We start from the raw sequence: 26,148 nt of genomic DNA on the forward strand, positions 1-26,148 counted from the left end.
ATGAGGGAGAGGGAGAGGGAGAGAGAGAGAGAGAGAGAGAGAGAGAGAGAGAACAATTTACAGGAGAAAAAAATTGATAAATTGTATAGGTTGGACCTAACCAAAATTAGAAACTTTTGCTCTGCCAAAGACCATGCAAAAGTTATGAAAATACAAACTACTCACAGGGAGGAAAATATCTGCAAGTCCACATATCTACAATAGACTTATTTAAAGAATATATAAATAACTCTTAAAACTGACAAGAAAAAATCCAGTTAGGAAATGAACAAAATATATGAAGAAACATTTCACTCAGAGGAAATACAGATATCATTTAAATACATGATGAGATATTTTAGTATCATTAGCCCATCACAGAAATGCAAATTAAAATCTCAATGAGATATCACTGCAAATCCACAAGAATGGTTAAAATAAAAAGTAGTGAAAGCACCAAATGCTGGTGAGGATGTGTAGACACTGAAATCACTAATATTTGGTTAGTGAGAAGGTAAAAATGTACAGCCATTCTGGAAAACAATATGGTAGTCCTGATAAAACTCAATATGCATGTGGAAGACCCTGGATTTGATCCCCAGTACCAAAACAAAAATATAAAAAAGGAAAAAAGAATAAAGAAAACCCTAAACTAAACATGCAATTACCATAGTGCAATCAGGAATTGCACTCTTGAGCATTTATTCCAGAAAAAAATGAAAACTTACATTCACATAAAAACGTGCACATGAATATTTACAGCAGCTTTATTTACAATGGTCCCAAATTGGAATCATTCCACATGCCCTTCAGTGAGTGCATTGTTAAGCAATCTGTTTACTTCTGTACCATGGAAGACAACTCAGGGATACAAAGGAGTAAACTATTGATATATTTATACATGTAACAACTTGTTTGAATCTCCAGGGAATTATGCTGGCTGAAAAAGATCAATCCCCAAATCTTATTAACTTCACGATTCTATTTAGCCAACATCCTTGAAATTCAAAAATTACAGAGGAGGGAAGCATCTCTGTTGGTTGTCAGGGCTTGGGGAAGCAGATGTGGATGGATATAGTTATAAAAGGGTGTCACAAGAGAGCCCTGTGCTGAGAGTTCTGCATCTTGACTCTGGTGATAGTCACACAAATGTGCATGCAATACAATTGCATAGGATTATTCACTCAAACAAATGAGTGCAAATAGAACTCTAAGATGTTATGTTTGGGGAAAGGTGGGTGAAGGCTACATTAGCATATGGTTATCTCCCTATGCATTTTTCTGTTTCTTATGAATAAATAATTATTTAAAAATAAAAATTAGGGAAAAACTAGTTATAAAAACTAAAACAGTCATTCCAAATCTCAAGATGTCAAGAAAGGGAAAGTTAACTTTGCCTCTTCTCTTCTTACAGGACCTGTACCTGCCCCTGTCCTTGGATGACTCTGACTCGCTTGGTGATTCCATGTGAAGGAGGACAGAGTGTGTAGAATCCAGAGTACAAATCCAATCCTACCACTAAAGTAGGATACTTCACTCTGAAGTGTCCAACAGGGCTATTGGTGCTTTCAATTTTTCGTTTGTTGTTGTTGTTATTTTTCAAAAACACACTGTAGTATGTTGGGTTTATTTTCCTGTGATTTCTCCTCTGGGCCACTGATCCACAGTTACCAATTATGAGAGATAGATTGATAACCGTCCTTTGGGGTAACTTTCCAGGGATGCCAAATGTGCTAGTCCATGACCTTTCTACTGAATATTTAGGCGCCTTCATTATTTTTCCTGTCTCACTCATACACTATAGCAGTCTTCCTTCTGTAGAGGGCTGTTTATATAGCACTTAAAATGTTTGTGTGGGGAAAAAATCTTATTGGCGCATCCAAGAGTGACAAACACAAGTGCCCCTTGTCTCCGGATCTTAAGAATGCTGGAGGCTCCCAGGAGGATGGCAAGGCGGCTTCCCAGCCTTGCCCTTTACTCCTGATTGAGCCCCAATTTGTTGTCTAGCACCAATCCTGTCTGTCAAGGGGTAGAAACACCAGCAACTAATAATTATGGCACCAGATGCTTAGGACTGTGGGGCAGGACTAGCTAAAAGAGATGAAGCAGAATTGGGAAATACTGCAGATGTTTCAGTAGATGTTAAAAAGCACAGTCAATTCCTGGTCAACTTCTCCACTGGGGCAATTTGGAATCAATAAGTAATTGATAAGACTTTGGAATAAAGGATGTTATATATTTGATTCATCTAGAAAGCTGTCCAACATACCAAGTTATTACAATGAACTGTATGGTATCCATCTATCTCTGTTCTATTGAATGCCTTGTAAACAGCCAACACTGAAAACACTGTGAGAATTTGTTTTCAGGTCTGACAACTTTCGGTCACTTTTTATAGCAAGAAACCAATATCCTTTTTATAAAAACTCATGTCTGTATTTCAGGAGCAAACTCTTCAGGCTCCTTTTTTATAAACTGGTGATTTTTCTTTTGTCTAAAAAACACATGTAGAAAATTTACCAAAAAAATGCAGAAGAATAATGTAGTTTAGAAATCATGCTGTCACTGCCAAACAGTAACCTCCAGGAGAATATGAAATGAATAGCAGAGGCCAATTCAATAGAATCAGTCTTTTGATAGCTTTTTAACAGTTATGCTTACATTAATAATTTCAATGTGGACCAGACATTCTAATTATATTTTAAATGAAATGTTATGGCATATTTTAAGCAACTCTTTTTTATCTATAATCCTAATATTTCATACTGAAGATACAGAAACCTTTCACTTTAACACTAGAAAGGATTTCTCTTTATTAAGGACTGATCATTTAAAATAATTCTCAGTCTTTGAGGTACAGGTTCATAACACTGCTTTTTGTCTGTAATCATAGCCCATAATGGCAAAGACAACTAAATTTAGGTGAAAGCCATGCATGCTAATTCTGTGTTTGCCTTGAGCAGATATGAAGATTTCCTTTATTGCTTTGTAATTGTTCAGATATTTTGAAAGGTGCATCATTCAAAGCCAAGCTTTTGTTTGGCTACTGAGTGACATGCAGTTGTCCCTCCCACGAATGGAATGAGCTTGCTGTGTGTGTCTGTGTGTATGTGTATGTGTGTGTGTGTGTGCGTGTGTGTGCACGCACACACGTGCGTAGACATGCATATGCTCCTTTGCAGCTGATTCACAATTAGGAAATATACTATAAGACAACCCAACATGGATTGATGGCAACTTGGTGGCATTGCTGATGTGCAGGGAAAAACACCGGATGGAAGGAGTAGCTAGAGGTCCCTAGACAATTTCAGAAGTCCTTAATTACCAGAAACAGTTTTGATTCAGGAGAAGTGAGATGATGGTAATATGGGTTTCTGATTCTTCTGATCATTCAATGAAGAACCCCCAAATTATGAGGATCTCCTTTTGATCTCTCCTGCATTTGTAGATCCATTCAAAACATTTGAGAAACTCATTTCACCTAGCCCCTAATTCTTTCTAGAAGCTCACAGTTTTCATATTGCCTCCTAAAATAGTTAAAAATTAATTAGAAAAAAAATGGTACTTTGGAATGGGAGTTGGGGATAGAGAATGATGGGGGGTCTATTTTTAAACTTTACACCAGGTCTTTCAAAAGACTCCATCCACTGTCTTTCTTAAAATTTCATTTAGTCCCATACCTTCATTTTAAGATAAAGAATTAGAGAGGCAGCTTAATGACTGCTGGGAGAGTAGGACCAGAGGAAGAAACCAGATTTCCTCATGCTCTACACAAGCTGAGAATTTCCTTGCATGTGGCTTATGTACCACTAGAAAATACTAAATGGACATATTGTATTTATAATAATCTTGGAATCAGCAGTCTTCTGTAACAATAGTACAGTTTCCATCTTTCTTTTAATTAATTATAAGGAAGTGTTTCTGTATTGCCACTTTGAGGGGCTTGGCGTAGTTCAAAATTCAAGCCTCCAATAATTGCATTTTAAATTAGCCCATTTTTCAAAGCAAAAAAAAAGTGTCACTGAGCTCATTTACCCCTTTTATTTGTTCCCAATTTATCCAGTTCTGTTTTACCACTCTAGTCCCATTGTGTTGACTGCTTCATGGTCAGCAAACATCAAGTCAGCAAGCATTTGCCACCACTCCCCATAACTTCTCTCTTACACACTCACACACACACAATCCATCTGTTGCTTGTTCCTACCTCCTAATTTTTCTTCCCTACATAAATAGAAATAGGGACAAAGAAGGGGAAATGTATATATAGGGGATGGGCTGAACAACTAACTTCATAAGTAGTGTTAACTAGAGGTAAATTGAGAGAAAATCTCCTTTTCTCTTCACTGTTTTGGAAAGGATAGCCATTAGCATGACTGCTTTGTGTCCTTATGGACTTTAGTATTAGCCTAGATTGAATCATAGAGTTTTCTAGCTGGAAGGAACCTTAAGATCACATCATCCACTCCCAAATTCCTCATTTTTTTCAGGCCAGGAAATGGAGAAACATAGGTAAAGTAATTTCCCTGAGGTCACACAGCTGGCTAGGGGCAGGGCTGGGATTAGAACCCGCATCTCTTGGCTCTTATTCCAGGGCCTTTTCCCACTAACCAGTATTGCCTTCCATTAGGCTCCTGAGAATTCTTTCCCAGGGTCATGTTGCATCTTGGAGCCATATGCTGCTGCCCTGATCTCAGTGGGAAATCCACCCAGCAACTTAATATGGCCCTTTCTCCCCACATTCACATGGTTCCCATTCACATGGGCTGCAGATGTCCCCAAAGAGAGGGAGGCATTTAAGACCAATAGGAACACAGTCTATCTAACTCAGGGTATGCCCCATCTTGAGGCGCCTTTGGAATAGTCCTCTGAGCTACTTACTCTGTCAAAATGGAATAGAAGAAAACTAGTTTTCCCTATCTGCTCCACACATGTCACCACATACTGATTTGTCCTCCCAGGCAAAGGACTAAAGGTTTCTTGTTTCAAGAGCAGGGAAAGGAAGAAAGGAAGAGTGAAGTAATAGCTGTGTTCATCCTGATTTTCTGAGATGGCTTTTCAGCATTTTAAAAACTAGTGCAGCTACCATTGCTACTGGTAATGATTGCTTTTAAAATAGCAATGATTTCTTTCCACTAGACCAGCTAGAGAAAATAACCTAGTCTTTCTGTGGTTGTCCTCATACACAATGTCCCCATAGCCATCCTCCCCTGATGGGGAGAGTTTCCAGGTTTAAGCAAGGGGCATTGTGACTAAAATGTTCCCTGGTTGATGTTAAACATTGGTTCCTTGTGTTTGCACCAAAATAGCAAGCAGTGTGCTCTATGCACCATACTCATCTTCTTGTGTACATTGCTCCTGTGGCCTTCCATGGCAGAAACCAGGGAAACAAGGTCTGAACATTTAGCAAGGCTCTTCCTGGGAACTAACGGGTATTCATTAATTGAGTTCTAAGAGACCTCCTACTAGGCTTACCCCATTCCTCGGGTACTTCCTTCTTCTTCCTTTGCTCCTCCTCAATCAGAAGTAGCCAAGGAATCTTAATGTAGATATGTAGCTATCTTCTTAGATCCTTCTTAGAATCACCTAGCCCAGGTCACAGACAAGGAATTCAGTGCTTGCCTTGGACAGAATTATATCTCCAACCCTAATCTCTTCAATACTCGGGGTAGAGATGCACCTACTCCCTCTCAAATTTTATTCTAAATGTATTTTCTTTAAAAAAAAAATCACACGTCTCCCTGGGATTGGAGAAAGAACATACCCATGTCCTCAGAATGAACTTCAGCATAATACACACCAGTGGGAATTTTTCAAAATACAGTGCACGTCAGAAACATCTATGTCAAGAGACTTCCCTAGACAGAAGCATTGGAACAGTGTGGTTTGAATGACTTCCTTCACAGTTGTCTATTTGTTATGGAAATAAAAGGCACTGGGTATTATTTTTTGAAGGTGACTGAAACTTGGTTTTGGCTACATGGAGCCATAGGATTCATGGCCAGGCCTCAAGCATGTTTTGTCTTTGATGCATTAAGACACTTGGCTTTTAGACTCAGATTGGTTTCCTGAATAACCCATCAGCACTTTGAGGAGTGGGGAAGGAACAGGAGTTCTATGTTATGAGACCTGGAACCCAGAGAAGGAAGAAGCTGAGCACTGGCCCAACCTTTGATAGTATGTCAGGAGTGATATGGGATCTTTTTTTCTAGCAATTGAGCCTTGCAAATCTCCTGAGTCTCTTTTCTAGGATGGAGTTTAGAAACTGTCATATTTCTGCCTCTGCCCTAAGAGGACTTCATATAAAGCTCCATCCACTGTTCTATGAGTCCATGCAGGTTTTCCTCTTCCTTGCAGATATGACCACCTGGAGCAAGGATAGTTCATTGATTTTCATGCCTACCTTTTGGCCAGAGAGGCATCTCTGTCAGATTTTCTGGCTGTTGGTGGCCGAGAGTCAGTCTAGTGCTATTATCATTCAGTAGATTGCCATTAGTTAGCCCTTAAAACCTGTGATTACATATAAGACAATACGGGTCATTTTTAAAAAATGAATTCCCAATTTTATTCTTCTGGCTAGCAGATCTCACTTCTTTGGTATGTAAAAGACAGGTGGTTCTTGTTACACAGCAGCAAAGACACAAGTGTGGAGAGGCAAACAAATTTCTATAATCACAGAGCAATGATTTCAGAGGGCAACCTACTATGGGCTGAGACTATTAGCAAATTCTCCTAGCCCCTTCCATTTTCTCTCATCACAGTCTAGAAGTCTCACTCTATCTTTCAGTATGCCTGACCCTCTTATCCCTTCAGGAAAATGGGTGTTTCTTCTCTATCTCCTCTACTCTGCTTCCCAGAGCTTGCTTCCATTCCCAAAGCTCTGCTGTGGTCTTCACACCCAGCCTCTTGATGTTGCTTTCTGCTTGTTTTCTTGTTAAGGATCCATGCAGCCCTCAACATTAGCCAAGCTTGTTGGCATAGGCTACCATTTGTGATGACTGACTTTTTATCCCTTAGTTTATTGGCTTCAACATCTTCAGGAATTAGAGGTGAATTTTTCTTATCTTGGATGTCTGGGGCTAGGGGAGTATAGGATGCCCATTTGGAATTAAGGCCTCTTCCTTCTCCTGATCCCAGAAGGGTGGGTTAGTTGAGGGAGATCAGATGACATAATAGAAGTCAGAATAAACACCTTGTAAACTAAGACAAAGACTTGAAGGCATAGGAATTTCTCATTTCTGGGAAATAACCTGAAGAAATCAATGGCTTTTTGCCACTTTACCTCCCCCATGTATCATTTTTTTCTTTTCTATTTCCCTATATTTGTTCTCAGTTTATGCTCTGTTATCACTCTCTTTTTACTGTGCAATTCTTTGATCACTTTTCGGTTTTTCCTCCTCCCTGTCTAGGCACTGAGCATATGCTTTTTCTTAGCCTGTGATTTTTTGCCTTGGAATTGATGCAAAATTATTTCCAGACTCAACCAGCCCTAGTCTTACTCCAGTATAGTCAGAAGCATGTTGGTGGAAATTAACCTGACCCTGGCCCTTTGTCTTTTCCATTTTCGGTCTCAGCAGACCTCAATCATTTTTCTTAGAGCTCATTTATCTTTAGGTCGTTGCCTTCCAAGCACTGTACAGAATACTTTGTGGTTCCTTTGTAGTCTGCCATTTTTGTGGAGCAGTAAAGTGTGCTCAGAGAAATACTCAGCTGAAAAGAAAAATCCACCCATGGGTTCATATCAGCTAAATACTATTAGTTGATTTTGTTTAATTTGCTCATAGTTGAAAAAGCTGCAATATAATGAGAGACCACAGGTTATTGATCCTGCCATTTGGTTTGGCTGGGTGGGGATGGGGGGGGGAGCAGGAGCAATTTGTTTAAACTTTTACCACTACTCATTAAGCTCTCTGTAATAACCTTTTGTTTTGCATTTGCCAACTGTTGAGTTGGTCAAGCTCAACTGGTAGGCAACTGGGGTTAATGTAAATGAAAAGGGTATTTAACAAATCCATACTATAAAAAGAAACATTCACTTAATTGAGATGTAGTTTTTCCTTCTGTTACAGATTCACCTCAACATTTTATTTTTGACACCAACTGCACAGGCAGTCCCTATATATGTAATCAGTGGGCCTAGAGAAGCTAACTTGTTAGGTGTTCATTTATTCAGTAGAGTTCACAGCCCCTGGGAATGTCACTGCTTGGCAATATCATATGGGATGCCAAAATTTCCAATGAGTTTCATTATAATTTCTCTTAATGGGGCTTAAGCAAGTAGGAGGTTATACCAAAATGTCTCCAGTGTATGGTCCTGTAATATATTGCAGCTTGAAGCCAATGATCCCTTATGACTTGTACACAACTAATGCATGTTTTGATTGAATTTTGCATTTCTCATATGTGGTAAGTTCTTTAAAACATTTTTGGTCACCTTTTTGTACCATTAAACGTGTATAGAAAATGTTTTTATGGCCATTTTCAAAGGGAGAAAGTTTAAAATGGAAACAGCCCACCCTTTGTGCCCTATAGCTGTAGTTAGAATTGAGTAACTGTAGCAAAACAGCTGTAATTGGTGGTTGTAGTGTTAGAGGCGTTAGCTTGCTAGTGACTAGCTTTGGAGAGTAAATGCATGGTATTGTACATCACATTTCTTAACTAACTCATTTTAACCTCTGAAAATAATATATTCTTTCTTGTGGCCCTTCTCCCCTCTCCCGCTCCCTGCTCCCAGGTATCTTCCCTGCTCCCAGGTATTTTGTAAATAAATGATTTAGGGGCCAATCATTCTTGCCAAGTAAAGTCAACAAAGAATAAATAAGCCAAAAGGGGGAAAGACATTTCTCAGCAGTTATTGACCATTTCTCAAGGAATGGCATGGTGATCAAAGACTCAATTCCCTTTCACATAAAAATCAGTGGCAAATTGGGAGTGTCTTTGTTTGATCACATTACAGAATTGAATAGTTCTCAGAATCACATGAAATCCAAAGACAATAGACAATGACATCCTTATCCCTGCAGTAGTTTGGGGGAATTTGGAGACATCCGAAGACCAATGACCAATAATTATTTGAAAAGAAAAAAGAAAATAAAAACAGAGAAATATAACATACTTATGAGTTTTAGTCATCTCTTTAGAATGGTTATTATCGGAAAAGACAAGGACCTGGGTTTATATGCATTGCTGTTTCCCAGGTACTGCCTAGCCCACTCTTAGATTGCAATTTTCCTTTTTGGTTTGCGGTTCCCTTTGGACTGGTAGGTTTGGTGAGGCCCATGTAAAACTGGTTGGGGCAGACCCTTTTTATCTCCTGTGCCTGTTAACATCCCTTTCCCCCCCCCCTTCATAATTTGATGAGGGCTCTTTGGTCAGAGGACTTCAAGGTCGTCTAGAGAAGTTCCCCATGCGTGTAAAGTGTTGTGAACTGTGAATGCTGCAGATTCACAGTGTTCAATACTGTGCAGCCAAAGAGCTGCTCTTGCAATCATTTTGGCTCTCAAGCTCTGTTCTCCATTGCATTCTCTTTTTTGTGTACATTTGCAAGATGGGTGTAATGTCATTTTCCAAAAATAAAATTTGATTTCAATATTTTTGGCTGACATTCTATTTTTTTAACCATTAAACAAATAATCATATAACCATAAAATGTCCAAGCTGGCACAAAACTTGGACAGTATATTGCCCAACCCCTTAATTTTACAGATAATGAAGCTGAGGATCAATGTATGATGGAAAAACCATGATTGACAGCATCTCCCTCCAGTGTTGAGCAGCAATCAAATGACTTCTTTTTGTATCTAAAATCCTTTGCCCAGGGTCAGTCCGTGTCTTCAGAATAGGTGGTCACTTCTAGTACTCTGTTTGCAGAAATCCAAGAAAGATTTGAAAATATCTCTACCTGCTGTCTGCAATTCATTAAACAGTGCAGCTTTCCATTCTCAATAGGTTATGGTGCAGCTACTCTCTGGGAGAGGGAACACATAAATATTTTATTCACCCTAAGGCATAAATAACTAGTTAAATATTTTTCTCAGATTGGGTTTTAATGGGGTCAAGAACATAAGGAACTGTACGTGGGAAGAGGTTGATGTCAAGGGTGGGAGGAAACAGCACAGAAAGAGGAGGCTGAGATCTTGGGAGACACTTTGGTCAACCCCACAATTCTAAAGGCCAACATTGTAGTTCCCATCTGACCTGTGTTTCCAGAAGCAAAGATGCCAACATACACTAGGCACTTCCAAGGACTGAGGTAAATTGGAATGTCTCCTCCATACAATATTTTAGCAACCAGATCAACATCACTCTGGTGAGAACAAAGAAAGTAGATGGAGATGGCATTTCTTGGTGTGCCTAATCCAAAGGAAAGTTGGATGCAACAATCAGACTGGCTAGACCTCTGTAACAATAATTTTGTAATAAATTTTTCACAAAAGACTGGGTATATATTACAATGATAGACTACTCGCCAAGCAAACATAAGGTCTGTTCAGTTACCAGCAGTGCAGAACAAACAAAAATCACCAGACTCTGGTGGAAAGCAAAAACTGTTCCTCCCTAAAAAACTGTAGTGTTTTCCTAATAGACGTAACATACTTCATATAAATGACAATTTTTAATTTTGTGATTATTTTACCTTTTGGTATTAAAAATGTCAATTCCTTTTTATTTGTTCTAATTAGTTATAAATGACAGTACAATGCATTTTGACATATACATAAGTGGAGTATAACTTCTCATTCCTCTGGTTGTACATGATGTAGAATCACACAGGTCATATAATCATATATCCACATAGCTTAATATCTTATTCATTCTACTATCCATTCTTTTATGAAATTTTGGTTACAGTAAAAGATAGGCATGTATTTGTCTTTAATATCTCAAGTGACTAATCATGGGAGCGACTCAAATCTTTTTTTGGGGGGGTGTGCCAGAGACTAGGCTCAAGGGCTCTTAAACCACTGAGCCACATCCCCAGCCCTATTTATTTTTTATTTTTAGGCAGGTTCCCACTAGATTTCTTACAGCCTTGCTAAATTGTTGAGACTGACTTCAGACCTATCATCTTCCTGCCTCAGCCTCCCAAGCTGCTGGGATTACAGGCCTGTACCAGCATGCCCAGCCTATTTTTCTTTTTGAAATTTTAAAGATTTGGAAGTCCAGAAAATTGGAAACCACTTGTTTAGACTAAAAGAATGGAGATGTGGAGAAACAAGTATGGGTGGGGTTATAAGAAAAAAGAAGGTATTCAACAAGGGAGTTTAATTCAGCCATAAAGAAGAATGAAATCAATTTGCAGGAATATGAATGGAACTGGAGAGAATCATGCTAAGCAAAATAAGCCAGACTCAGAAAATTAAGGGTTTTATGTTCCCTCTAATATGGGAAGCTAGCTATAGAGAAAAAACATTAAAGGGAATCTCATAAAAATAAAAGGGAGACCAGTAAAATAGAGGACGTGGATTGGGAAGAGGGGAGGGAAAGGGGAAGTAGTAGGGAATAAAATTGATCAAATTATGTTATGTGCATGTACAAATATATCACAAAATATTTCACTATTATGTATAATCATAATGTATCAATAAAAAAGAAAAAGGTTGTTTAGTATTTGAAGGAAATTCTTCCTCAGGGTATTTGATCTTCTCCCCTTCCACCTCTCCCTTCTCTTCTAGGCTTTCCCCATTCCTCTCTCATCCTCCCTTCAGCTTTCCCTCTTCCCCACGGTATAAGAAGCACCCAAAACAGTGCATAGGCACCAATTAGGAACCTGTCAAAAATGCACATCCTTGGGCCCCACCCCACATAAATGGGATTAGAAACTCTGAAAGTGAGGCTTAGTGATTCCTGTGTTAACAAGCCCTCCAAGAGAATTCTGAAGCCATCTCTTGTTTAGGAATTCCCTGCTCTGATTAATTCTACTTTCTTTTCCCCAGGACTCAGAATTTATGTAATGGGTATGATGTGGGCCATTTGGTTTAGAGTTTGCATGTCTCCTCAAAGAACAGACTCAAGAAACTTACTTCTAGAGAGATCTCTATATATTTAGTTTTTTGAAAAAACATCTTTTTTCAAAACCAAACTTGTGTAGGTAAAGACACAAGGTCTTCACAGCTGTTACAAAGGCCAAGATGGGGATGTAAGCAGATCATGAGTTAAGGCCAGAGCTGCTGGACCATGGAACTGCTGATATAGAAGTGCAAAGATTTGGTGGACAAATTGGATGTAGGGAAGAAATACAAAAGAGGGAAATCCCTAACTTGAGCAATTCAGCCTGAGCTTCTCTTGGTCCCAGACCCTCTTCTGCTCTGGACAGCTCAGTAGCCTCTTGCACACCTCCTCCCCTAACTTCAGCCCTGGCTCTGCAATGCTCATTCACACTTCACCCTTGCTGACAGACTCTACCCTTCTTTCCCTGCCTAGAAAAATACCCTCTGAATGCCCTTCCACATTCTCCCCACCTGTCTAAATCTCAGATGTAGCCAAAACCTATCAGCAACGGAACTTAAGGCATATTTATAAGAAAAACAAATCCAAACATGGAGAAAAACTGGCAACTTTCTATTCCCGAACTTTCCAGAGCAGTCCTGATCTTGTGTAAATTTTTTTTTCCTTTTCCAAATAAAGGTTATTTGTTAAACATATAACTAAATGTGATTTAGTTTTTATATGTTTCTAAAAAAGAATCCATATAAATAAACTCACAAATCAGAAAACATCCCTTGTCAGGCCACATATCCATTCTGAGAGTTTGGAAAAATAGGATTGATTTCAGGGAGAGGCTTTCCCTAGGTTTTCTTGTCAACTTGTCCACCCACCACTCTCCTGCCCTACTTGCCAGTGTGGGAGAGGTGCTACACCCTTCATTTCTCTTCCCCCTTTTCCAAAACTCTAAGAGGGTCATTCAGATTGCCTGATTATATCCTGATTGCTTTGAGGAGACAACTTTGAGTAGGCAGGTAATTTGTCTTTGAACCCCGGAGACTGCTGATTTTCTCCAATCAAGGAGACCCCTTGCTTAAATTTTTTTAATCCTTTCTTTTCCTGCCTGAATAGATGTGACTGATTCTGCAAATGCTTCCCCTAGCTGAGAGAGGGATAAGTCCCAGAGTTCTGAATTAGGTACCACTATTTACTACTCTCAGAAATGAACCAGTACATATAGAATTGCAGAATGTAAAAGGCAGAAAGACTTTCATAAACCACTTATCCAATGTTTTCCAAACTTCACAGATATGAGTCACATGAAGTACTTGTTACAAATACTAATTCCGGGACTCCACCTTAGTCTCACTTCATTAGAGTCTCCAGGACAACAACCTGGAAAGCTGTATGTTGAACAAGAGCCTCAGTGATCATTTCCTCTGGGAAGTTTACAGTACTTCCCAAACTTTGCTGTGGACAGTATCACCTGGGGAACTTGTTAAAATAGAGTCTGATTTCAGAGATTTAATTTGGGACCCAGACTGCATTTCTCACAAGCTACCCACCCCCGCTCCATGCTTAGGCCACACTTGAAGCAGCAAAAGACTAAATTCAAACCTCTCATGGTTCAAAAGGAAGAAACTGAGTCCCAGGGATGGAAGGGAGTCACCATGTTCCAACATTTGGATAAAGGCAGAGATGGTTAGTACTGGGGACTCCTGAGTCCTGGTTCAGCACTCTTTCCATATGACCAGGTTGCCAACCATCAGCAAACACTTAAAGCAGCCCAGCTGCAATGGCACTATTTCCAATCAAAGGCTAATTGGAAAAATGATGCTTCCTGAAAGGGAAGCAGCTCTGGCTTGTCTCAGTAATGAGTGGGCATACTGGCAGGGAAAGACAAAGAGTGGGGGAAGGACAGAATTTATGTTTCGTTTTAATTGAAGAAATGAGTCAAGGTCCCCTTACAAGAAGCCAGGGGCTGGGGGAGGAGTTAAGGTCATAGAATGTCCTCCTACAACATGGAGGGCAGGATGGGGTGGGGTGGAATCTAAACTAAACAAACAGAAACCCATCCCCCAAAACCTTGTGGAAGTGCTATGACAGAGGTGCTACAAGGAGCTGAGGGTACAGAGGAGGGGCAGTGTAACTGGTGGAATGGGGTGATGAAGGCTGCTACATATTGGAGTTAGTATAATAAAGTATTAATGATGAAGAATGAGCTAAGAATTACCCTGCCTAGAATAAATCCTTATTTTAATGGTCCCCTTCAAGCACAGACTTCTCTGAGGAGGTGAAACTTGAGCTGAGGCTTAAACAACAAGTTGGAGTTTGTTAGAAAAAGGGGGAGAACAAGGGCATTTCAGCCAGAAAGACAAAGACAAAGAAGTATGATCCAGGCCCAATATGTCTGCAGATCAGAAAGGCCTCCAGTGAGGTAGGGGAGCCTTAGCTGTGGAGTGCAGGGGAGTGAGTAAAAGGAAAGGTTAACCAGGATTCATGCACTTGACAGATATGCAACACACTCTGTGCCAGGTACTGTAGTAGACTCTCAGGAGTAAGTAAACATGTCCCCTCACCTCCCAGAGCTCCAAGTCTAGCTAAAGTAGATGGTAATTATGACACAGCATGTCCAGTGCTAGGATGTGAGGAAGCATATGCAGAGGAATCACCTAATTCATTCTCAGAGACATTGGGACAGCCCTCCCAGAGGAAGTAACATCTTAACTGAGGTCTAAAGTTAGCTGGAGGGAGGAAGAATGTTGTAGGTGAGGGGAAAACAACATTTGAAGGGCCTGAAAAAAAGTGCTATGCTCTTGAGCAACTAAAAAATGTGGCTCAAGTGTGGAGTGTGATAGAGGGAAGGTGAAAAGTGATGTTGGAGAGGCAGCCAGAGGCCAGACCACGTGGGGCCTATAAGGCACAATTAAGAAATTTGAATTTCCCTCTGAACAGCACCAGGGGTCATTAAAGAGTTTGAAGCAGCTAGGCATAGTGGTGCACGCTTGTAACCCTAAAGGTTTGGGAGGCTGAGGCAGGAGGATTGAACCATGCATTCAAAGTCAGCCTCAGCAACTTAGCAAGGTGCTAAGCAACTTACTGAGACCCTGTCTCAAAATTTAAAAAAATAATAATAAAAGAGCTGGGGTCCTGGCTCAGAGGTTAAGCACCCCTGAATTCAATCCCCAGTACCAAAAGGGGGAAAACAAGCTTGAAGCAGAAGAGTGAGATGAGCTGATAAAAGTTGTAGATAGGCCACTCTTCCTATTGCCATGTGAAGACAGAGCCACAGGAAACCCAAGAGCCACAGACAAGGTGTGAATTGGGGGCTGATGTCATGAACCAGGTGAGAAATTAATGAAGCATGGACAAGGGTTGTGGTGATATAGATGGGAAGAAGGTTATAAGCTCAAGAGACTTTCAGGAGGTGGCATCAACAGTGCTTGGTGAAGGATTAAATCTGTAGGAGGATGAGGAAGAAAAAGTTTATCTCTGGCAGAGGGAAGTGAGTCAGAGAATAGGAAGAACTCTGGGCTAGGAAGAACTGAGGGCCACTGGGATATTTTGGGCCTCCTGCTGGGCAGTGGCAGGCTTTCACTTTTCCTGTCCCTCCCACCACCTCCATTGTTGTGCTGTTTCTGAGTATAACATGCTTTGGCTGCCTATGCTTCATCCTGACTGAAAGTCCAAGCCCAGTAGGAGGAACTACAAATTGCTGAATCTCCCCCATTGTGTGACAGGCACTGTGCTCAACACCCAACATACTTTACCAGAATAACCATTAACAAACTACAGCAGAGTGGTTGAAGATAGGAAACTAGGGCCCAGAGAGGTGAAGTGACCTGGAAGTAATCACACAGCCAGAAAATGATAGCCTGGCAATCTTTCCATTAAACTGACTTGCCTCTTTATAAAAGTTTGTATTTAAAATGGCTTTCCTGGGGCTGGGGTTGTGGCTTAGTGGTGGAGCACTTGCCTAGTATGTGTGAGGCCCTGGGTTCTATTCTCAGCACCACATACAAGTAAATAAAATAAAGGTCTATAGACAACTAAAAAAAAAAAGAATATATGAATACACAACCAATGAAACTCCACAGCATGTACAACCACAAGAATAAATTACACTCCATATATTATAATAGGCCAAAATACACTCCACTTTCATGTGTATCTAAAAAGAATTTTTTAAAGTGGCTTAATACAAAGTCCTAATGCTGTGGATTTACCATCTTCTGTACCTAGAATGGCAAAGAATTTACAAGTAGATTTGAGGTTTCCAGATCTGAAAAGGTAGATCACACAAGCATGGTCAAAGCAACAAGGAAGTTGTGGGTGTTAAAGGTAGATGGATGGTACTAAGAATAGGGCCCTTTATCACAAGAACAAGCCTGGTGCTGATTGATTAAAGACAAAAACAAAGAAGTGTCTCAAGGCATCAGCAGGAAGGAACTCAAGAACATGAGTCTCCAAGGACTTGGAGAAATCATTTAATCTGGCATCAATCATTCTTTTTTTTTTTTTTTAGTACTGGTGATTGAACCCAGGAACACTTGACCACTGAGCCACATCTCCAGCCTTTTTGTTTTATGGTTTTTATTTTATTTTATTTTATTTTATTTATTTTTGAGACAGGGTCTTGCTAAGTTGCTCAGGGCCTCACTAAATTGCTGAGGCTGGCTTTGAATTTGTGATCCTCCTGCCTCAGCCTCCTGAGCCACTGGGATTACAAGCATGCACCACCATGCCTGGCCCTGGGCATCATTCTTGATGTGCTCTTTTTTCCATTTTAATAAATTTTGCTTATTTTAAAAATGTGGACTGTTCTGGTGTTCTCACCCAAAAAAATGATAAGCAGAGATGACTCATGAATTAATTAGCTTGACTTAACTACTCCATGATGTATACATATTTCAAAACCTCATACTGTATACCATAAATATATGATTTGTGTTTTTCAATTAAAATTTGTTTTAAAATGTGAGCTGGAGCATCAAAGGACATAATCAACAAACTGGAAACAAAACTTGTAGAATGGCAGAAAATACTGAGAAAATATATATTTTATAAAGGATTACTATCTGGAATACATAAAGAATTGCTATAACCCAACAGCAAGAAAATGAATAACTTGATTTAAAATGGGCAAATTACTTGAATAGGCAAAGGTATACAAATGTCCACTAAGTATAGGTAAAGATGCTCAACAGCAGTAATCATTAAGGAAATACAAATAAAAATCACAATGAGATATCACCTCACTCCCATAAAGAAGTTTATCATTAAAATAAAACAAGTGTTGCAAGCATATAGAGACATTAAAACTTTTGTGCACTGGTGGCAAGAATATAAATAAAATGGTGAAGCCATTATGGAAAACAATATAATGGTTTCTGGAAAAAAAATTGAAAATAGAGTTATCATATACCTACTTCTGAGTATATATAAAAAATGAAAGTGGGATTTCAAGGATATATTTTCACAACTGTGTTCTTTGCATTCACAATAGCCATGAGGTAGAAGCAACCCATCACCATCAACAGATGAATGGATAAACAAAATGTGATACATAAGTACAATGGACTATTATGTAGCCGCCTTAATAAGAGAAGGAATTTTGACACATGGATGAACCTTAAGGACATTATACTAAGTGAAACAAACCCATCACAAAAATTTAAATACTTAATAATTCCACATATATGAAGTATTTGCTGTAATTAAATTCACAGAAAGAGAAAGTAAAATGGTAATTACTGGGAACCAAGGGAAGGGAGAAATGAAGAATTGCTGAATGATTTAGAGTTTGAATTAGACAAGATAATAAGGTTCTGGAGATCTAAAATATGTGAACATATTTCACACTGCTGAACTGTAAACTTAAAGATGGTTAAGATAGTAAATTTTGTGCTACATGCATTTGATCACAATTATATCTTCAAAAGTCTTTTTAAAAAATGTGGTTGGGATCAATGTTCATGGGAGTTCCTTCTCTCTCCAGAAAATCTTAGCTCCCCCAACCCCAAGTTTTCCAGAGCACTCCTCCTAAGCCTCCACCAGAAAACTTTTTTAGGCAATGGGAAGAATGGGAAGGATTCTCTCTGACCAGGCTCCATGAAGACCCCTTTCTCTCTCCCCAGTCTGAGGAGTCCTCCCTCCTTAGCCCAGTGGATAGTCTTAGTCAATTTTGCATGTGTTCATGGAATGTATGTTCTCAGAGGTACTGGACGAGGGCTATCAAGGAGAAGGAGAAAGGTGTGGACAGCTTGTTCCAGCTCTGTAAGTTATAAGGAGCTCTCTGCTTGTCCGGCAATGGCATAACTTTGTAGATTTCAGGCAAGCCTGTGCTTCCTCTGAAATATTCTTTCACTGCAGGCACAAAAACACAGTAAACCGCAATCCAAAAAAAACCTGTCCACCCGTGAATGGCGCTTTGTAAGCAGGTTAATGTATAACACTTTAGAAAGCTGGGCAGGGAGCATGTTTGCTTTTCCAACAGGAACCACATCAGGGGTGTCAGATGCCAATAATCCCAGGATTCCGTGGTCACAGGCTTTGAATCTGCAGCCAAACTTTGGCATCCAGACGTGGAGGCCAGTGATTTCCAACCTTTTACCACCAAGGATCCCTTTTATTATTTTTCCCCCTGTGGGCCCCACGTTTGGAAAGATTTGTATCTAGCAAAGCTACATTTATTATGGAATAATTCATTTCCCCAATTTTTTACTCATTCAGAGCTTCTAATCCACATGAGATAACCACACCAAACTAATATAATTTCAGTCAAAAGTAAAGAAATATGATATTGTGCTTAGTTCTCTGTGGCTTTGTCTTGGCTGAGTTCACAATTGCTATTAGGCTTTTTTAACATTGAAAAATAGTTTAATGACACCAGTTACTACCTTCAGAGGCCCCAGACTGAGAACTGCCAGTACAAAGCAGTGAAGCATTGATAGGATGACCATCAGTTTAAGAAGCTCCAAAGTCCACAAACCACAAATAGAACAAAATCTGTTCAGTAAGACCTGCTTTAATTCACTAACTTTTCCCTAGGTTGAGATTGCTTTTCCATGTAAAGGGAATGATGAAAGAGATTGTTTCTAAAATAAAAATAATACTTGTTTATCAAGCACCCATTAGGTACCTGATATTGCAACAGATCAAGTCCCAGATATATGGATCTGCCTCCCCCCAGACCTGATGCTTCCCAGATCTAATGCATTCTCCTTCTAGATCATGGATCTTAAGTCAGAAGGTATCATAGAGGCTCATCTAATCCAAGCACTCCTTACCACTCTGAATACAAATGGATGGACATATCTGTGTGTCTGCCTATGCTACTATACAGGAAGCCCCTGGGGGCAAGGACCTTGTCCAATTATTTTCTGTATGTCTGCATACCAACGACCAGTGCAGTGCAGTACCCAGCATCAGCAAATGCCAATAGAATGAATGACGTTAACTTCTAGACTTGATGAATAGTTCAATTGCTCAGAATTTTCTAGAAGTTAGACTGTGAGCTTCTTAGGAAAGAGAGTCATAATCAATTAACTGTTTCCAGTGCCTAGCACAATGTGGTCACTCAACCAATGCCTGAATGAACAAAGTAATGGATAGATTCCATTTTCAAAGAGCTGGTACCCTGAGGCTGAACACTCAGTTATTACAGGCACACAGGTCAAGGGACACAGATATAACTTATTCCTCACCATTTATTTTTGTGAGTTGTCACTGAGTCCCCTTCTGTTTTTGGCTAATAGTTACCCACCACATCCCCTTCTTTGAGACTCAGAATAACTCCCCTCTCTCCCACATCTCATCACCCTCAACCTTGCCATTGTTTGCATACATAAACCCACACACATTCATCTGATAAAAGAACATGGGTCAGAACCCTGGCACCCCATTTTGGAAAGATTGCTGACCCTTGCTCTAAAAGAAGCTCAGAAAGGACAGAAAATGAGTGCAGCCTAGACATGTCTCTCCCTGTGGTGTCACTGGGTGTAATTTAAGCAGAGGCATTCCTGCAGTTGTTACACCCAGGCAAGTGTGGGGAATGAAACAGTTGTCTGTGACTGATTTAAACTGTGGTTTTTTGACAACTGTGCCCTGGATTGAAGTGTCCCATCTGTTAATTTTAGTGTCCAAGGGAGCTGTGAACATGAGCTCCAACAGCAGCAGCTTCAATTCTGTGGGGTCCTTGACAACTCAGGAAAAGTTTCTATCCCCAAACCAAATTGAGCATTTTTTCTATATCTAAGTGCTGTTTAATTAATACAGTTATTTCTGGAAGGCTCCTGCAGGGCAAGAACAAGGTGGGCAGAACATGAGGGAGTCGAAAGAGAATGGGGGGGTCTCTTTTCAAATATTTATGAAATAAGTAAGACTACTCTTATGCAAAGGTCACCAAAAGGCCCTCTTCTCAAATTTCCACCCTTACCCCCATCTTCACCCCATCCCCATCCCCCCATCTCTAAGCTAAAGTCCCATGACTGCCTCTGTTTCTAGCAAAGGCATTGAAGGCTCCCATTCATATTTCAATATTATTAAGACATTACCAACTATTAACATCTACTGTGACTTTATCATGTTTGTGCTCAGGAACATAAGTGAAAATGGTAGGATTTGGATAGAACAAGGAAAGAGGATTAATTGTGAGACAAAAAGATATTTCTTAGGAAATGTGGTACTGTGTGAGATTCCCAGTGACAAAAGGTGAGGACTATGTGCCAAAGGGCATAATGGAGGTAGTGAAATCCAAGGAGATGAGAGAGCAAAATGTGGAGGTGAAGTACCCAAGGTACACAGTTTCATGATAAGTGGACCCTTACTTGCCATTTCCATTCCAGAGGAACTTGACAAGAAAGAAGTTTCAATTATATTATCCACCCTCAGTGGCAGCCTTCCCAGCTGCCCAGTCAACTAATCCATGACTGTCTTTATGGCTATATTTGGCTAGGCAGGCTCCTGTGTCTCCACATACCAGTTTGTAGAATTCATGTAAACTCTTAACTCCAGATTTAGGCTCTACCCAGTCTGATATTCCATTATTTGCCAACATGACTCTGAAGTCAGATCCCACCCATCCTCCTTACTCTTCTTCTGTAGGACCCATACCAACACACATCCCGTTTCCATCTAATGCAAGACCTTCAACTCTAAAGATCTCTTTTCCCCATGCCTCAAATGCTTACTTTCTCTCAAAACCTTATTATCCTTCCAGGCTTAGCTCAAGTGTCACCCATTCCACAAAGAAGTTTCCCTTGCAACCCTTAAGAGGAGACTTATAAAGTCTGGTTAAATTGTCACACTTATCTTAGAAGTGTTTGTGGATGCCCTATCCCTGTGGGTGTCCATGCTTTTCTGGATGGGGTATCTCAGGATTTGAAGCTTCTGGAGAGTGAAAAATGGAAGGAAGGAAGGAAGGAAGGAAGGAAGGAAGGAAGAAAGGAAATTAGTGTAAGAATGTCTTGATACCCCAAACTTTGTTCCAGCTAATCATTGCACCATGGCACAATGAAATTGGCCAGGCCTTGCCATGAGAAAACTTGAATTTGAATCTCAGCTCTGCTTCTGAGAGATCTATTTTATAGAATGAAGACTAGGCAAGACAATATGCAAGAAGTGTATTGCACATGATAAGTGCTTGATCAAAGGGAGATGAATCAGAAGTGCTAAGGAAGCGCTTACTTGCTGTATGTGGAACATCAGTTCCTTTGGAGAACTGTGCCTATGTTCTTTCTCTGAACCTGTCCCTTCAAGTGCTTTCCAGCAGTCCAAACTGCCCATCACTCTTGTAACCCTTTTCCTTTGTTCTTTACTTAAATGATCCAAGATTTAGCCTAACCTCAGGGTGGGAGCAGACCTCCTGTGTACTTTAAAGCAATTATCAGGTCTGCAGTCTCTGGGCTTTGGTTTTGTCATTGCCTGGTAAGTCTACTGTGTGCCACTATTTTTTCTCACAACCATTCCTTATCTACTTCTTCTTGTCACTCATCTTACCAAATCCAGGCTGAAACTTACAGGCCTAATTCAATATCCTCATCTTATGAATCCTATACCCATGCCCTATCATTTTTAATGTATCCCACACATATTGATACTTGATTATACTATAAACAGTTGTACAAAATGGAAATGTTTCATTTCTCTTTGTCTTGTTTACCCCAAGCAGAATGGAAGAAATCTGAGAGCTAGGGTAATCATGTCTCTCTTTTTTTGTATTCTTGAATTCCTTTGAAAAACAAGCTCTATGCTAGGTACTGGAGCTATGGAGATGAACTTGACATAGACCCCCATCCTCAAAATGAGAAAAACACCTCAAAGATTTGAAAGGACTGTTATGCCATTTGAGGTAGCTGGCCAGGGGAAGATATTCAATATGTAGCAAAGGGCATGTGGAAAAGCCCAAGGAAAGGAAAAGTCATGCCATGTTCTGGGATGATTAAAAGCTATGTAATATGGGCTGGGTGACTAAGTGGTAGAGCACTTGCCTGGCATGTGTAAGGCACTGGACTCGGTTCTCAGCACCACATAAAATAAATAAATAAATAAATATCCATCAACATCTAATTTTTTTAAAGCTATGTAATACAGTGTAGGCTTTGGTCACACAGTAGAAAATAAGGCTGAGGGTGAAGTGAGGTTACCTCTGAAGTGCTTGGAAATAATAGAAAATCCAAAGAGGTTCCTCTATCAAAGCAGTTATCACATTCTATAGCAATTATTCATCAACTCGTCAGTTCACTCTAAAACCGTGGTTCTCAACTGGGGGTGTTTTGCCACCCATTGCATCTGGTCATATGTGTGGAAATTTTGGGTCGTCATGACTTGGATAATGCTAATATCTTCTAGTTGGCAGGGGCCAGGGATATTGCTAAACATTGAACAAGCATAGAACAGCCCCCTACAACAGAGTTATCTAGTCCTTTATGATATGTCAATTGTATTGAGGTTGAGAAACATGTCCTACAAGAACGTTATATGATTCTTGAGGGCAGAAACTGTCTCTAGCTCTAAGACCCACCAAGGTCCTTAGGCATCATGAGTAATTGGGAGCTTAATGAATAATAAATGAATGAAAAGCTGACTGATGCAAGATCCTTTTCTGGGAAAATTATATATCTGAGTAGATACTCCTCTATTTAGTTCCTCTTTTCCCCCAACACACATTCCCTGTTATCTCTGTCTCCACCTATTAGAATATAATGCTATATGAGGACAGAGATTCTTTCTTTTTCCTTGTCCTGTCCCCAGCAGCTGGATGAATAGTTGGCAAATGTTAGGTGTTCATAAATGTTCATTGAATGAGTAAATTGTAGACTTGATGGTTGGGCCTAGGGATAGAGGACAGAGGAAGTCAGGGCTTGAAGTGAGCTATTAAGATGCAGAAGCTAGAGACTGGTAGCATGGATTTCTTTTTTTTAATAACTTTATGTTATTATTTATCTTTATGTGGTGCTGAGGATCTAACCTAGGACCTTGCACATGTGAGGTGAGTACTCTATTGCTGAGCCACAACCCCAGCCCTCTTATATATTTTTTAAGTTGTTGATGGGCCTTTATTTATTTATATGCAGTGCTGAGAATCAAAGCCACTGTCTCACACATGCTAGGCAAGCACTCTACCACTGAGCTCCAACCCCAGGCCCTGGCATGGATTTCTTTGAGTTTATTCTATTTGAGATTTACTCGGCTTCTTGAATTTGTAGGTTTATATCTTGACAAATTTGATGGTGTTTTAAGCTAGATTTTCTTCAAATATATTTTTGTACTCTTTAATTTTTCCTTCCAGAACTTCAATGGTACAAGTGTTAGTGCTTTTGTTATTGTCCCACAGGTATCTGAGTCCCTGTTCTCTTTTTAATGTTTAAGTTCTTGGGTTTCTTTTTATGTTGGATACATTTCATTGATCTGTTCTCAAGTTCACTGATTCTGTCTTCTGTTATCTCAGTTATTGTGTATTTCAACTTTGTAATTTCCCTTTTTTTAACATTTTCTATTTCTTTGCTGAGATTTTTCACTTTTCAATTTGTTTCAAGATAATTAGTAATTGCATGCTGAAGTCAATTAGCACTGTATCACCTTGTTCAGTCTTTTTGCTGCTATTGGGGGTGAGGACTCAGCTTACTGCTGGACTAACACTATTTTGATGGGGGAATTAAAGCATCATTTGTTTCTACCAGGCAAGGCATAAAGATCAACTCCCCACTTAGCCCTACTGACAACCTAGAGGAGTGGTTTACATTTGTTCCATTGATGTTTAGTTGCAATAGGGTAAGTATTGCCAAAAAAAGATTTTCCATTGTTAAGTTACTCTTTTTCCCAGCTATGTGACTAAAGGGAACAGGCCTTCCTTGGAACATTTTGACTGTGCTTGCTGGAAGTTCCAGGTTGGAGGTTTCTACAACATCCTGTCTGAGATATATGGGGTGGGGGAAGCCCCAGAGAATTCAAAGGTGTGTTATTTCTGATTCTTAGACTGTCTGCCTTCTTCCAAACTTCCAATCTTCCTATGTTTCTTTGTTGTGTTTTGCCCAGCATTTTTAGTTTTAAGAAGGAGGACCTGGAGGCTGCAGAATGCAGTTCAGTGGTAGTGCACTTGCTTAGCATGCATGAGACCCTGGGTTCAATCTCCAGCACCACACACACACACAAAAAAAGGTGGACCTGGGCTCAGGGGTGGAGAGTGGTACTACTCTCTCTTGTTCAGAACTGGAAGTCTGGCTCATGCATTTTATTCTTACCTTCTTTCAGACATCAGATCAGGCCAGCCATCACCTGCTGGGAAAGGCTTAGGGGTACATGTATAAAAATCAGACTGGCTGCTATTCTGAGATGTCTTACATTTCTACCCACCATGAGAGTTTCCACAGTACTTTCATATCCATGATTCTATGTGATTCTCAAACAATCCAATGAGAAAAGTACTATTGTTATTATCTCTATCTTATAGAAGAAGAAACTGACACAATAGAGATGAATTAATTAGCACAAGAATGGGAAAGTTGGCATATGAGTCCAGGCCTCAGGACTGTAGTTTAGTGCTCTATGTATGGCAACACATTTAGCCTGAGCTACTTCTCACCAGCCTCCCTTTTGCCAACGGGCACCAGATTTTTCCAGCTTGCCTTCTGCTTCTGGGCTCTTCCCTCTCTTATTCTATATCTGGTCTATGTGGCAGCAGTCCATTCCATCAGTCAGCAGGGATTTTTGACGTACCCATCATCATCGCTGCACAGTGAATGGGTCCCAAAGGGCCACTTGGCCCTCAACCATCTCAGTCAATCCAGTAGGGAGGGGCTGGGAAGGAGGTGATGTTCTGCTTTCTCTAGATGTTGCAGCTGTGGGGATTTATCATAAATATTAACTGGGGCCAGGACATGTGTAGTCACACAGGACTCTGTGCTTAGAGGGGCCTCCCGCCTATTTTAATGTTCTGTAGTTGCTGTCATGAAATTCCTAATACATTTTGGACAAGAGGCCCCACACTTTCGTTTTACACTGGGCCCAGCAAATTATTTAACTAGTTCTGGCTGAGGTCTATTGTGGCCAGGTCTCTGGAATAGAGTTCATTCTCCCAGCAAAGAGCAGAGGAACAAGCAAAGTTACAGCCTTGAAGGAAACGCCCCAAAGCATGAACTCTCCTTTGAATTTCACACCACACTCCCATTTCCTTGCACTCAGTCAGCTCACATTCCCTCCAAGGCTTAGCTAGACTGCTCAAAAATACCAGACCATTGTAACTTCATCTTTTGGAAAATATGCCCATTGGATTAGAGAGAATACATTTGAATTATAGATAAACCTTCTCACTACATATCATCTCTTAGTTTTGAAAATTTTAAGGTAATTATGTATGCACACCAAATTGTAAAAAATAGTACAGAGATCCTGCTTTATTCTTGTCTTAGCTTTCCCCAGTGGTAACATTTTGCAAAATTCTAGTACACCATCACAAATAGGATATTGACTTTGATATAATTCACCCATCGTATTCAGATTTCTCTTTACTTATAGTTATCTGTGTGTATTTATTTTTGTACAATTTTATCACATTAGGTTCATGTATTCATTGTCACAGATCCAAGATATTCAACAGTGCTATCATATCAAGGATCCATCATGGTATTGCTTTCCTTTTTATAACCACACCCACCTCCCTCCTGCAACCCTCACTCTCAACCCTTGGCAAACACTAATATAGTCTTGGTTTCTAAAACAAGAACATCTGGGCTGTTTCCAGTTAGG

General features: G+C 39.9%; 1 protein-coding gene across 4 annotated transcripts in view; it reads left to right on the forward strand.

Annotated features, from left to right (window-relative positions):
* Dcx (doublecortin) overlaps positions 1 to 9,541 on the forward strand; it is a 124,738-nt gene extending 115,197 nt beyond the window's left edge. For all 4 annotated transcript variants that reach the window (XM_015497980.2, XM_015497979.2, XM_048796835.1 and 1 more), the window contains exon 7: positions 1,394 to 9,541. In XM_015497980.2, coding sequence (XP_015353466.1) covers positions 1,394 to 1,450 — 57 coding nt within the window. In that variant the 3' untranslated portion in view covers positions 1,451 to 9,541. The remainder of the gene's footprint in view (positions 1 to 1,393) is intronic.
* Positions 9,542 to 26,148: the final 16,607 nt, after the last annotated feature.

This window comes from Marmota marmota, unplaced genomic scaffold (assembly GCF_001458135.2).
Source record: "Marmota marmota marmota unplaced genomic scaffold, marMar, whole genome shotgun sequence".
In the NCBI taxonomy this organism is placed as follows: domain Eukaryota; kingdom Metazoa; phylum Chordata; class Mammalia; order Rodentia; family Sciuridae; genus Marmota; species Marmota marmota.